This window comes from Cicer arietinum, chromosome 5 (genome assembly GCF_000331145.2).
Source record: "Cicer arietinum cultivar CDC Frontier isolate Library 1 chromosome 5, Cicar.CDCFrontier_v2.0, whole genome shotgun sequence".
In the NCBI taxonomy this organism is placed as follows: domain Eukaryota; kingdom Viridiplantae; phylum Streptophyta; class Magnoliopsida; order Fabales; family Fabaceae; genus Cicer; species Cicer arietinum.
Genome location: NC_021164.2, coordinates 71,780,171 through 71,795,546, shown reverse-complemented (window position 1 = coordinate 71,795,546; position 15,376 = coordinate 71,780,171). Strand labels below are relative to the sequence as shown.

The window sequence follows — 15,376 nt, the reverse complement described above, 5'->3', positions numbered from 1 at the left end:
TTCTTGTTATCTCTTAAGCTAATCAATTGTGAAATCACAAAATTTGTTAGGGAGCAAAACCGTGATTCTCAATTTCTAACCAGAAAAAAGGAAGTTACAAAGGGTATATTTGATGTAAAATATGCTACACTAAATCCCTTTTATTTATAGATATTATAGAGATTAACTTTCAAATGAAGATTAACTTTCAAATGAATACTGTTTTATATTGTGTGAATATATGTTAATTATATTGTATTAAAAAAGTATATTAATTTTAAATTATAATTTTTATTTTAAATATTCCTTGTCAATCATTTTTTTTTATCTCTCTTTCATTTATAATTTTTTTTTTTTTCAATCATGGTTACTATTACATGAGAAAGTAAGAAAAACTATAAAAATATTTTTGATAGAAAAATAGACTACCCTGAATCTCTCTACCCCTTTATTATAGGTATAGATATAAAAATATTCTCTTATAAAAAATTGTAAAAACATCAGAAAACATACTTATAAAAAATAATGACCAATTAAAAAAAATAAGGTTCAATTAATAAAAAAAAGAAAGACTCAATGACTATATTAGGATTTAATAAAATAGAATGAGGATAAAATATTGACTTCATAATTGAGGTGGATGAGGTATGAAGTAGGGTGATAAAAAAGTTGATTGCCACCGTAACAAAATATTAACAACATGTATAATTTGTTTAATTTTTTAAATATTTAAATGTTAGTTTTCAATATATGATATAGAGATAGTTTAATTTTCATGGACTACTAAACTTTAGAGATAGTTATTAATAAATTAAATATTATTACAAAACAATTTTACAACATCCCATTTACTCTCAGAGCTAACGTTTTCATTATATAAAAATGAAAGAAAAAATATTTTGCACAAACCAATGTTAGATTGATCAATTAATAAAAATCATTAATTAATTTGATGAACTCATGGCAATTTTAGTTCTATCAGTTAAGGGATAGTGTAAAACTGTTTGAATATTTGACCTTGGCGCAAAATGAAAAGTAGCATTTCTTGCAAGAAAAAGAAAAAGAAAAAGAAAAGTAGCAACTAACTCTATAAAATGTGAACATAGTAATAACTTCATATCGACATTCTCCGCTAACTGCTATCTCGCGCGTTCCATTTCCTTCCATCACCACAACAATCGCCACACGTGAGGTATTTCTTTGTTCTCTTTTCATTTTTCCCAAATCCAATTTCTAGGTTTTTCTCGATTCTATCTCCATTTCAAGTAATCAAATACGTCATTGCTCTGTTTCAACAATAACTCAACATGTATAGAATTGCTCATTTACTTGTATTGCAGAAACCAATTCCATTTCATTTTAACCTTTTAGTGATTATTAGGTATTATTATCAGAATGTCTAATTCATCCGATGCGGTAACGATGATTGAGCCAACGACGAAGAGAGTAACAATCAGAGAGTGTCAGAACAAAGACAATATCAGTGATTTACCGGACTGCATTATCCTTCACATACTCTCATTTTTAAACGCCAAAGACGCAGTTCGAACTTGCATTTTATCGTCGAGATGGAAGGATCTCTGGAAATCTCTTCTTTCTCTTACATTGCATTCTTCGCACTTTCGAACTATCAAGATATTCAACAAATTTGTGTCTAGGGTTTTATCACTTCGCGACTCCTCAATCTCACTGCACGCTCTCGATTTCTACAAAATTGGTTTAATGGCGCCTCACCTACTCAAAAGGATTGTTAATTATGCTCTTTCACACAATGTTCAGCGATTAGGACTCTCTGTCGTGTGTGACATTGCACAAATTCCACCTACCATTTTTTCATGTCACACTTTAACATATCTTAAGCTTTCAGTTTACCCTACTAGAGGTAATAGGGAAGAAACATTGTTTCCAAATTCTCTCAATTTGCCAGCATTAACAGTCTTGGATCTACAAAATTTTGCCTTTTGTGCTGGTGATAATGGCTACGCGGAGCCATTTTTGGCCCTTAACAGGTTGAAACAATTGGCAATTTCTAGTTGTACTGTGAGGGATGCACGAATCCTCCGTGTATCAAGTGGGACGCTTTTCAAATTAACTTTACATAATCACTCTGAAGACTTTTTCACAATCGAGTTACGGACTCCAAGTCTTTGTACCTTTACTTTTACTGGTACTCCGTTTCAGTTTTTCTCTAAGGGCAGTTTTTCTTCTGTTAAACACGTAGATATTGATGCAAACCTTTTTTCAAGATACATTGAGCCTCCTGTGTTTTTACTCAGCTGGCTGCGGCAACTTTCTAATATAAAATCATTGATAGTTTCTGCAACTACTCTTCAGGTACACCTAAAATTTTCCGATTTTCAATCTTTGTTGTTAGTTACTTTCCTCTTATAGTGATTTACTTATTTTTAAGTTTTGTCAGAAAATCAATTGTCATGCATTGACTCATTCACTCTAACCCCTCATTGCTTAGATTATCGCCTTATATCCCGATTTATCAAAGCTCAAGCTTCCTTCCTTGGGTATGTTGAAGTCATTGAAAGTTAAAACGAAACCACTTGAATATGGATTTTGCATGAAATTGTTGGATGTCAAGTTAGAGAAAGTCAAGTCACAAAAAGAAGCTACTAAATTACGAAAAGCATTTAAAGAAGGATTGGAACCATCTTCACCCATACCGGATGGAATAATGGACTTCTTCATTCAAAATTCGCCATTGGCTGAAGTTGAAATCATAGATTGCTCATGGCAAAAAGCGCAGTCAACTTCTTAAAGGGAGATTGTTATTATTGGTTTTGTTTTGGCTTGCTTTTCTTTATATGTTTTCATCTGCTTCTGTTGGTATAACTAATTGCCAGTGGATAATAGTAGGTCCCTTTGGTAGAGAAACAAATTGCATATGCACACTTACCTGATTGTATTAACTCTCAAGTGGATGCTCTATAGCAAGGTTTGGATTGTTAGGAATTAAATGAAAGAAAGCAAATGGTAGTTTAAAAGAAAAATTATTTTGAGGTCAATGAAGGTTGATGACATAAAAGTAGAATGAACTGATTCCTAGATGTTGAAGAAATGAATGCAGAACTAGTTCTTAGACATTGAAGTAATGCAGAAACTACAATCTGTTTTTATGTGTACTCATGCACATATTGGTCATTTATAGGATTGGATTGAGAGCTTTTGAATTTAGAAAAGCATTAAATCCTAACTTGTAGAGAAAGCTTGTGTGTGCGTCTTGAATCATGTGCAAGACTAGGTTGAATTAGGGTCTAGCTCAGAGGAACTTTGCAACTGAGATAAGTAAATTTCTAAGCCAATGTAACAAGTGCTTATAAGTGTTCATTTATGAAAGAGTTTAGGTTGCAGAATCTTAACTTAGATTTGCAATATGAGAGCAAGGGAGAGTTGCCTTCTGATTTGCATTTTGCTGACTTAGAAAAAATTAAACATTCTTGACTTAATGAAGCTACAAATTATTATCTAGCGTCTGATGATCTAGAGTTTTTAATTACATTATTCATCAAATGTTTATATATTATTATGTAGATTTAGCAAAGGTTTAGCTGTTTTTCTTGTATTCATTTGATGTTTTATCTATCATTATCAACCTTAGTTGTATTATGTTTAGGACTTGATATCCTGTTTGAGTAGCTCCTTTAAGCTGTGCACATTGTGGTGTTGGGAAACTCCGACCTACCTGGCTGGATTGTTTGTATAGTAAAAAGTCACGAAAAACCGTCCCATTTAAGTGTAGGTTAAGACAATTAGAAATTCTGGGTATATTAAGAAACAAAAACCTTTATGTCTATTCTAAAACTCTGGGTAAGTCGTGCTTATTTATTTATGATCCTTTCTTGGGATAGAATTATGATTGCTAGTTACTTCAGAAAAAGTTTATGGACCAGTGATGCTCCAGGACATAACAATTAAGAATCCGAAGGAGCATAGGACATGTTGGTCTCTAACTCCTTCAATATTTTCATTTGGATGCATCCCTAATTATAGCATAGCTTAGTGGAATTTGTTTCAGGTTTGCGACATTCGGGAAATTATTCATAACGTATATGCCATCTCTTTATATAATACGTATGATTAATACAAAGCTCATACTAGTTAGGATATAATTTGGTTTATACTTACTGGGGTTGGTTGACACATGTTTGGCTCTTCTACTCAAATTTGTTTTAATTTGAGTTTAGTTGAAAATTCTTCAATTGGTAGATTATATATAATTTCTATTGTAAATTCTTTCTGAAGTTTGTGGTTTTGTACCTCTCCTAATATGTTTGAAGAATTTAATTTATTTATACTGTAGTGTCAATGTAAAAGTTTGTCATACTAGTATTCAATCATAGCTATCAATTAATTGAAAATGTAACTTTAATTATAATTACTTCTAAAATAGTATATATCAACGGTTGTAATTTGTGGATAATGTAAAAAATTTATATTGAGAGTGTATAACAATTAATCTCTATGTTTATGTTAAATATGTTTTATTATTTTAGTAAAATATTGAGTTTTATCTTCCTAAAATATGAAATTATTGTTTTATAGTATTTGAATAATTGTGAAATTAACATATTTTGGTTCCTGTAAAATTATTGGGCTTGATTCTTCAAGAAATGTGAAATTGTTATCAAATTTACTACCTACGCTCCTCATTTTACTATCCATATCCTTCATTTTATTTTTAAAAACAAAATACCTAAATTGCCTTTGAATATTTATAATAATTTTTAACTCTATTTATCCTTTTATCACAATTCTTAACCACTCAAAACTCGCATATCACAAAATCACCATAATTCACCTATCATAACTCATTATCATTCAAAACTTACATTATTCACTTATAACTTGCACTCCATTAGTTTCCCATTTTACATTGTGGTTAAAGTGACAAAATAAGGTATATTTATTGTTCTGTTTTTGAGTTCGTAATTTTTTTCAAAATTTGGAGATTTTACACGAACTCAGTTTACATACATTGTAACATTACGTGAATTGAATTCACGTACATTGTAAAAATCTCATGTAGTACGTGAATTAAGTTCACGTAATGTTACAATGTACGTAAACTGAGTTCATGTAAAATCTCCAAATTTTGAAAAAAATTACGAACTCAAAAACAAAACAATAAACGTAAACGTAAACTGAATTAATGAAGTTTGAGACTCATTGGTGTTACGTGAACTGATGTCACGTAAACGTACTTGAACTGAGTTCACGTAAACGTACTTAAACTGAGTTCACGTACATTGTAAAATTGTAACAATCTCATGTTGTATGTGAACTGAGTTCACGTACATTGTAAAATTGTAACAATCTCATGTTGTATGTGAACTGAATTCACGTACATTGTAAAATTGTAGAAATTCCAAATAGTACGTGAACTGAGTTCACGTAAACGTATTTGAATTAAGTTCACGTACATCGTAAAATTGTAAAAATATCATGTTATACATGAATTGAGTTTACGTAAACGTACTTGAACTGAGTTCACGTACATTGTAAAATTCGTATGTGAACTGAATTCACGTACTTGAACTGGGTTCACGTAAACATACTTGAACTGAGTTCACGTAAACGTACTTTTAAAATGACCAAAATAAAGGTTAGAGTTTTGAGGATATTCATGTAGATGTTGATGAAGATGAAAGTTAGGATTTTGAAGATGAAGATGAAAGTTAGGGTTTTGAAGATGAAGATGAAGATGCTAATGAAGATGAAGGTTAAGATTTTGAAGATGTAGATGTTGATGAAGATGAAGATGTAGATGTTGATGAAGATGTTGATGAAGATGTTGATGAAGATGAAGATGAAGATGGAGATGATAATGAGAATAAGGATGAAGATTGAGAGAGGTTAGGTTTTGAAGATGTGAAATTAGAGTTAAAATTCAATAAATAGGTAAGGGCATTTTGAGTAATTTGATTTTTTTTAAATGAGGAGTGTGGATAGAAAAGTGAAGGGTGTAGGTAGCATTATTGAATTGTTATTTTTTGTCCTCGAAATTTAACATTCAGGAGTCATATTAATAAAACTCTACAAATATTATTAAGTGCCCTCAGTAATGGTCGTGTACCCTTTCATAGTTAATAGAGTTTTTATGATGGTTGGTAATACAGTAAAATATAGTGATTTGAAAATTTTACAACGCTGAGAATTAAAATTCACTCATTTTTATAAAGATTAAAATCTCATATTTATGCGTTTAAGACTTAATTTTTGGTCGAGGAGTTTTCATCTCAAATTATTTGGTTTTTCTCTATTACAAAACTAGTTGTCATATTGAAACAAATTTTCAACTTGTGTGTATCTTCAATTATAATTTATTGATTTTTTGGGTTACTTAATTTTCATAAAATCACTATTTACAAATGATATTTCCAATGAAATCTATTGAACACTTAAAAAATATATTTTTACATTTTTTTTTCTCTATAATGACATTAACGAAAACCAAACCAACAACTCGAAAATCTGATGTTTGTCTTTTCTATCTTTTTAACCAACTTGACAAAACTATTAGAGTTGAAGTTATTGCTACTAGATCCACTTTTCATTCACATTTTATACTTTGTTTGAATAGGAATACCCTAGTTAAGGAATTTGGCATATTTGCAAACTCTCATGACCGTGATTAAAAGAAGAAACAAACGAAAGAGCAGTACGACCAAATTTTAGGTTTTTTGTATTTAATGTGCTACTTATACTTGTGCTCTCCATTAAAAACATAGAATGTCACCTCATCCTTATTTAGGAAGTTTTAATGGTTAAAGTATAAAAAAATAATACAATTTTTTTTTTATAAAGAAAACAAAACCAGCTATACTTGGATAGCTTTTTCTTTCCAATATCATACAATCTGGCAATAAATTTCAAATCTACCAATTGAAAGTACAACTAAAATTCACAAGTCTAAAATAAGGATTTCTGCGAAATAAAATGCAGCTTTTATTCTATTTATCAGAATATGATCAAACATCTATACATATAATCTTGTCAACTTTTAAGCTCTTATTTTCAAATAAATTAAGCCAAAATTGCAAACTGACCAGAATGTACAGGAATATACAACTCGAATGTGACTTGACGAAAGAGATGACCAAAGCTCTTGATCACCGGTGACTGAAGTTTTCAAGGTATAAAATGTTAGATGTGTGGTTCGATGTGGACTGGAAAATGTTAGATGTGTGGTTCGATGTGGAATGGAAAATGTCAGATAAGAGATGAACGGAAGGCTCTTTATCAGCAATGATTAGGGTTGCCAAAAGATACACATTTGATAGCAATCAACATCAATGATGCATTTGTACAAATATGGAGTCCCAATAACTGTTTCCAATCGAGGCGCCTCTCTGCTCAACATGTACATATTTTAGTTTACAACTGAGGCACTTAACCGAGAGAGAGCATCTAACAGAGACCATCTGACGCATTGTTGTATCCTTTGGATAAAGTATGAACATTTCTATCCGTGAAAATCTTCATATGGTGAGGATCCGCTTGAAGAATCACTGTCAAATGGGGTCGTCTCCCTTGGAGATGATGGTAATGATTCTCTTTGTTGGGAAGATGAACCTGCAAGAGATTGAAACTTAATCCTCAAGTAATCAAGTGAACATTATAAGATTTGACTGGAAGAGAGGAGTCAATAAAATCACGAAGTCAAATATCAAAACACAATATGTTCTATAACTTAATAGTTTTTATCAAAAGTAATGATGACAAATTTAATTGAACAATAAATTTTGATTAGTTAATTTTGCAAGCCCGAGGCACATAAAATTTGTTGAAAAAGTTATTGCCGTAAAGGTTAGATTTATAAAGTCAGTATGATCATAATGTCAGATTATTTTTACTGATATATAAACAGATTTGGTAGACAATTTTTCCGCACTCCTTAGCCATTTGCTTTATTATTTTCCTTTCTTTCCAGTAATATATTATTTTAACCAAAATTAAAAAAATAAATTTCCACCAATTGAATAAATATTAAGCAGTCATAAATGCTAAAGCAATAGCACAAAAATGACAATTCAGCAAACCTTTTTGTCCTCTGGAGCGGAACTTCTTAGTATGCCTCCTAATAAGTTTTTTAGCTTTTGTAATTGTAAGCTGCCTAGCAAAAGGAGAAAACTCAATATCGCTTTCACTCCAATCACCTTGAAAATCATTCTCTGCTTCACCCCTCATAGTTCGGAGCACAAATGCCTTTGCCTTGCGACGCTGATTACTGAACAGTCCTCTAATGGATGTCACAAACCCGTCACCTGCACCATCACTCGGACGCTTGGGCCAAGATGGCGGATATTGATCAGATTTTCCTCCTTGGCCTTCATTATCACTAAAGTTGAGGTCAATTTCAGGAACACCAGCTCCAGTATGCTGACTCTGTCTTTTTTTTAATGATTCGGCGCCCACCGAGATCTACACAATAAAAAAACATTTAAAGGAATTCACTAGAGAAACAGTCAAAAGTTATTACAAAAATAATTTCACTAATTTTCTATTCTATCACGTTAGTTACTTAAATTGCATATTGTTTTATGACGTTCTAATAAATTTGCGGTGGTATGTATAACAGATCTGAGTACAAAGGAAAACACCACAGTTATATATAATCATAAACAATAAAATGAAAAGAGATGGAAACTGTAAGCCATTCATCACCTGCATTCCAGTCACAGACTTCAGGACTCCCCAGATGATGTGCTTCTTAACTCGTGAAAAAAGTTTTCGCCAAGTCCCAGTAAACTCGGCTCGGTGAAATTGATCCATCAGTAACTTGAGATCATTTACAACAATCCTTTGCCCTTCGTATGTAACTAATAGTTCCACCTGCAAGAAAAAATGAATTGCCTCATATGTGAAGATATACAACAGCATTACCACAAGGCTCAAAACCACCTACCTGGCTAATTTTGATGTTATGAAACTCCATCAATTTTCGTGGTCTTGATCTCTTCTCTTCATGTGACTTAGCCACCTTTTTTTCTTCGTGAGATGAGCGACCACCTTTAACACCTTTAGAATCTTTTGATTTATTCTTAGAGGCTTCATCTTGTTGCTCAGTAGAACTAAATGGGCCATTTTTTGATGAGAAACTTTGCAATACAAGTTCATTAGCTACAGATTCTGCAACAGTTTCTTCCCAAGTTCGGTCAAAAGATGATGTCCTTCTCAACTCAGGATTTACACTAGTACCAGGGTTTTCTTTGACATTTTGCACTTTGGATGTCTGCAAGCAGATTACAAAAACTCCTTATGGAAAGGTAGCTAGCATCTAAATTTAATATAAGTTGGGAGAACATAAGAAAAAAGATATTGTATTCTGCCGTAGCTCACCACAAATGCAGCCTACCATAAAATTCCCTATATTATAAGTTATCTCATTTTAGAGCCATGTACTAGACAAATAATCAGATGCTTACTTGAGCTGAATCAACATGGACTGGAGGCTGTGTAGTAAATAGAATAGCAGATATGCCGGATTTAGATGAAGTCTCAGATTCTTTCATTGATTGACTGCTTGAAGCGGAAGCTTCAAGGGCCAACGAGCCTTTCTTGACACGCCTTGCACCAGCAGTGGTAGAAACCTTCCAAACTTCCTGTATATATAACCCCCCATTATAGCTTTTGCCAAAATTAATCTGCAAACATAACTTTGGCTTTTACAGATGAGATGAAAAGGATTTGTAATCCTAAACCAACCTGCCTGCGTTGGGAATCTTGTTCTTCTTCTGGGAAGAAATACTCCCACATCATTCTGTACATTGTCTCTGTTAAATGGATCTTAAGGGGATAAATCTCTACCTATATACAAAGTACTTTCACATCAGTTAGAGCCCAAAGTAAAAATGTCAGCCAAGTTATGGATCAAGGAAAAAAAAAAAAAGCTTAAGGAATAGCTTGTGCACTTCCGGAGAAATAAGAAAATAACAGGACAGAATTTGTAAAATGTCAATTATATGGTAAAACGGTTATGTAGTAGTTATTTAATTATGTAATAGGGAACTTATATAGTAGCGCAGTTATGTAGCAGTTAAAATTGTATGCAGTGTAATTGTAGGGAAGATTTGTGAGAGTTTTTCTTGTACGCATTCAGTTTTCCTTTTTGGTGTAAGGTTAAAAATCGTTTTCTCAGAAGAGTGCTTTTACATCCCACCAAAAATTTTGAAGAACAAGGGCAATGTTATATTGATAGCAGTGTTATCAAACAGCAGCTATAGTGGTGCTATAATGCTATAGTGTAATGGAATTTGAACAAATTACTATTGTTCTGCAATAAGCTTTGTCAAATAACAGTTATTGCGGTGCTACAAAGCTTTAGCATAGCAGAATTTGATCAAATTGTTATTTTCCCTGATTGATAATATTCCTGCTCAAAACCGCATGCAAATATGTTCCTTCTTAAACGGATGCCCTATCACGAATGTATTCTTAAAATTGCAAATCCTTATTTAGGCAGAGAATCAGAGCGCAAAACCATTTTGATACTAACTAGACAATATTGTTCATTTTTGGAGAATGTATTCTTGAGATAACGCTATTATAGTATTAGCAAATGTTTAACCAAATACCTCCCGAAAAAAGCAAGAAACAAAAAAACACAAATTAGAAAAGGAACGCAGTCTTTTTTTCTTTGATTGAATTTTCATGAGCATTATATTCCACAGTAACCCAAAAAATGATTACCTGGAAAAGTTCAAGGGAAGAATTTCCATCTCTTGGAGCTCCCTGTTGTGCATCTACTCGAAGCATCACTTTTCTGAAAAAACAATCATAAAAAAGAAAGCAGTCAAGCATATGATACATGCAATAAGGAATACAAATACAGTAGGACTCGGTATCCAGTTGCTCACCACTTACAAAATGTACGGAAAATTTTCAAAATAGAAAAGTAGATATGAACAGAGGGGTGTGAAATGTGGGTTCAACTCCCTCCACTAATAAAATAACAACTAATCTTTCCTTTACCCTTTTTAGCAGTGTAAATATTAGATTTGTAAACACCTTCAAAGAGACATCCTCAAAATTAACTATTTTAGAGACACACATGTGGCAACCATCAAGAAGCATAATCTGATGAATTTAAGAGTTTGAATAGTATGCAAAACATACTGTTACACTGTATAAACTATGTGTGAGTAGGCATGAAATCTCATGCTAACAGACACTGAATAATACAAATAAGTTATTCATATGTTCCAATTGAATGGAATAAGCATGACTTAGGAAGTCTTGGGCCATTTGCTTAGTTGAAAGACTGCCCTCCACATTTACATAACTAATCGTGATGGTAGAGGAGGAGGACGTGGACATAATCGTGGTCGAACTCGATGTAACTATTGCAACCGTTTTGGCCACGTTGAAGCACAATGTCGCACCAAAGCTAATCAACTGCAGCCTAGAGTCGGCCAATGTTGCTCAAATTGAGGCCCTTGACACAAATGATCAAGTCACGCTTTCTACCACATAATATAATGAGTACATCAAGCTAAAGGCGCAAATGCAAACTACCACACAAGTTGTCTCTGTTGCTCAGATCGGTAAACCTATTGCCTTTGTTACACAATCTTCTTCACTTGGACCTTGGATACTTGACTCATGCGCCTCTGATCATATGTCTGGTAATAAATTGCTTTTCTCATGTTTGACTTATATGGACACACTACCTAGTATTACTTTAGCTAATGAGTCACAAACCAAATGTCATGGTATTGGCTGAGCAAATCCCCTACCCAAACTCTCTTTGGACTCTGTGCTTTATGTCCCTGGTTGCCCATTTAACTTAATATCCATCAGTAAACTCACTCGTACCCTACCTTGCTCTGATACCATGTAAAATATGTGATTTGTTGTGTTTCTTGTGTCTCTAATGAGATCACACACCTTCATATTTATAATGATGCTGCAATAATTACATTCAATGTCTAGGAAATTGTACTGACTAGGACTACTATCAATTAGCCTAGGATGTTGCACAATCAAGGAATATTTAAAACATACACTGAATTTTAAAAATTAAAATGTATGATCTTATACCACTTATCATCGAATGTTGTGATCTTGTAATCTTATTCAAATAATGAAATTTTGGAAGGTTACCTTCAACATACATGAAATGTGCAGTAATCAACTTGTTTATCTAATATATACAACAAGTGGGCGGGAGAGAGAATTACACATTTGATAACTTAAAGGACGGACGGAGTTGCACTGGAATTTCAAACATAATCACAAAGTAACCAATCTCCAATCATTAAAATAATGCATGGAACAGCAAAACAACCAATATCAAAACATCAACCTATAAGCGTTAATAAATTAAGAAGTCCATGAAAAGTTACATACTTTCCCCATTCAGATGGAGGATTCCATGCTGACAAAAGCATATCAGACTTGGCATTAGGCAGGCAGTTTCTGACAACAAAATATTTTGTTGTAAACTGAGCAACACCAACATCCTTGTAATCCCGATCGAAGTCATATATCTAAGTGTTTGCCAAAATCAAAGTGAATTAGCATATTCTTGCAAATAGAGACCAAAACTAAAAAGAATCGGGAAAGTTGCAAAACTAATTGTTAGCAAGGAACCACTATTCTTTAGCATTGGAATCTGAACAAGAAAAAAAACTAAATTAAGACTGATGTGATTTCTTCCTTTGTCCCAATAACAGTAATTGTTTTGTAGAAATGCTTTCTATATCCAGACCATGTAAAAAAATTAACTAATACAAGAAACTTTTAGGACTTTCATGAGTAGATTTGACAGAGACAGCAGTTTATACTTCCTGTGAAGCAATTTTAAAGTGGACTCCGTGAGTTTTGGAAGAAAACGTAGAGAAAAGTGAGAGAGAATCAGTGTGCTGAATAATTCTTACCATGTCATTTATCTCGGCTTCAGCAAACGATTTACCATCAACAAGCATACTCCAAACAACTTTGTTAATTTGCAGAGATATCCGCATCGCATAGGACGGACTTTTGTTCTTCTCCTTCTCTGTCAGCCGTAGCTGTGCAGCTTTTTGAAGAGCCATCCTTAATGCTACAGATGCTGCTTTTCTAGATTTTTGTGCACTTACAAGTTCTCTCTTCAGTCCTTGGACCTGCCAATGTTGGATTACTGTTCATTAGGCGTGCACATTTGTCATATATTAAAATATAAATACAAATACAAATACAAAATACACCTCAATTATATCACACACATTACACAACCATAGGATGAACATACCCGTGAAAGCTAAGAAGCCAGGACAATGCTAATGAATAACGCAATATTTTCCCCACTACTTGAAAATATGGGAAAGGAAACCAAACAAAGATAGTGCCAAGTCCAATGAGTAGAACCATAAGTTTTCAAGGGGTACTGGCTTCACTGGGAGCAACATTATTAAGAATACAAGGACCATAGTCCTCGTAAATGGAATTGCCGAGCCACTTCAACCAGAATATCAATGAACTTGCTAGCTTAACAGTCTGATTAGACATTAATAGCTGTTATTTATTCGATCTGATCAGTGAGTCAACAAACTGACCAGTTATAGCCATTAACCAGCAAGTTCTTCATGGATCCAAGACTAAAAAGGCTAGGGAACCAGTATTGAACCAGGTGAGTAGCATTCTAGTGGGACAAACAACACTTTGCACAAGTGCTAATGCTTGGAGTCAAACCTAACACTGGACTTAACAAACTAGAAGCTGTAGCATTAAGGCAATTTCATCCTTATGTAATATACAAACTTTGAGTAGATGTCCATTTTAGTCTTCCAAGATACATGTTCATCAGGTTGGTCCACCAGTTATCACATGATCCTTAAAAAGGAAATAGATGAAAACATAAATTGTTGTTGAAGGACCAATTTGATGACAGTCAGACTATGAGGACAATTGGGAAGAGTATCCTCTAGAGGATCAAATTTGACATTATACATTATACTTGTTACAGGCAAACGTACACTCACAATCTTGACAGAGAGAATAGAAAGATAAAGGAAAATAGTGACAGCTCTCTCCCAATCAAATCCTATACAAAATAACTGTATAACAGCTCTTATCTCCCTCTCTTATTTTTCATTTAAGCTACAATCAGAAAATAACAATCAGAATTAGGGTACACTAATTCAGCTCATTGCGCCTGGGTCTTCTCTTATATTGACTACTAATAAGAGGTCTAACAGCCTCACTCGCAATCCAATGAAACTGTTAGAATATTAGAAAATATCATACAATACTATTATATTATGTTATAGTATCTCATAAAGTAATATTGTAATCTTAGATTATATATCTTAGGATTAGTTTCTATATTAATTTAGGTATTATTATGATTTGTTTCCTAATTTGCCTATTTATTTAGAATTAGAAGTCTTATATCACTAAAAATTGGGAATAGTGTTTAGTCTTTTGTATGAAGCTACTATCGAATTAGTAACATGTTTATTATCAATAATATCACATCATTGTCATATTCAAAGTCTTCATTATTTATCTTCTCTTTTTATCTAAAACCTATAACTTCAATGTGAACATCCACCACTCAGATGCTCCATGAGTATTTCTTAATCTTCAAGAGTTTTAAACTCTTGATGTTTCCATTCCATTTATGCTGTGTTAGTTGATGACTAGGCTTCTTAGTACTTATTACAAAATTTCACTGTTCAAGACTTCAATCCCTTCTGTCTTGCCAATAAATTACACGCCGCACATTGCTCAGTTTTCTGTCTTTAATTTACTTATCCATTCTTCGATTTATGTTTTGTTCCCAGGTTCCATGATTGTCAATTTGCTGAATTGGAAACATGCATTTGTTTTATCCTGTGATTGTCACATAAAGTCTGAGGCTGACCTTATCTAAGTCTGAGGCTGACCTTATCCTGTGATTATTGTGGTTTGCAACTTTGCTTAATTATGTAGTTGGGATGTTGAGTTAATATTGTGTAAATGGAATCGTATTATGTAATGTATCAATTATGGTTTTTCTTAGTATTGTTTTTTATACTAGGTAAACTCTTACGAGCAAGGCTGTATAGATCAGATCGAGATCCTAACCAGGATCCGGAGGATGCTTGCAAGATCGTAAAACGTAAGATCCTACCGAAATGAAAAACAGACACATATATACATACATATATATATATATATATAATTATTTTATCATTTGTAATATATTTAATATATTATTCATTTTCAATTATTATCCCGTCTCTTATTAAAATAAAATTTACGTAAAACAAAATAATTATGATGAGTTTACCATTCCCTAATAAGTTTATCATTCAGCCAAAGGATATCAATATTTCAAGTACTGCTAGCATAAAAATATCACCAAGCACATAACTTGTCTGATTTCTTTTTTTAGTGTAGAGAAGAGCTCGAAAATTAATGA

At 32.8% G+C, this 15,376-nt stretch overlaps 2 protein-coding genes across 3 annotated transcripts in view; one reads left to right on the top strand and one right to left on the bottom strand.

Annotated features, from left to right (window-relative positions):
- Nucleotides 1-984: 984 nt before the first annotated feature.
- LOC101490615 (F-box protein At4g22280-like) lies at nt 985-4,279 on the top strand. The gene is made up of 3 exons (XM_004501608.4): nt 985-1,171; nt 1,361-2,313; nt 2,450-4,279. Exons 2-3 carry the CDS (start codon nt 1,375-1,377, stop codon nt 2,747-2,749), a joined length of 1,239 nt encoding a protein of 412 aa, XP_004501665.1. The 5' UTR covers nt 985-1,171; nt 1,361-1,374; the 3' UTR covers nt 2,750-4,279.
- Nucleotides 4,280-6,901: 2,622 nt separating this feature from the next.
- LOC101490938 (protein SABRE) overlaps nt 6,902-15,376 on the bottom strand; it is a 30,285-nt gene continuing 21,810 nt past the window's right edge. The window contains exons 15-23 of one of the 2 annotated variants that reach the window (XM_004501609.4): nt 12,870-13,094; nt 12,340-12,479; nt 10,681-10,753; nt 9,697-9,798; nt 9,417-9,593; nt 8,897-9,223; nt 8,656-8,823; nt 8,031-8,412; nt 6,902-7,563 (exon numbers count right to left, since the gene is read on the bottom strand). In XM_004501609.4, the coding sequence (XP_004501666.1) occupies nt 7,454-7,563; nt 8,031-8,412; nt 8,656-8,823; nt 8,897-9,223; nt 9,417-9,593; nt 9,697-9,798; nt 10,681-10,753; nt 12,340-12,479; nt 12,870-13,094 (1,704 nt within the window). In that variant the 3' untranslated portion in view covers nt 6,902-7,453. Of the gene's footprint in view, nt 7,564-8,030; nt 8,413-8,655; nt 8,824-8,896; nt 9,224-9,416; nt 9,594-9,696; nt 9,799-10,680; nt 10,754-12,339; nt 12,480-12,869; nt 13,095-15,376 lie in introns of those variants that run through there. The other variant, XR_012163146.1, reaches the window with a different exon arrangement.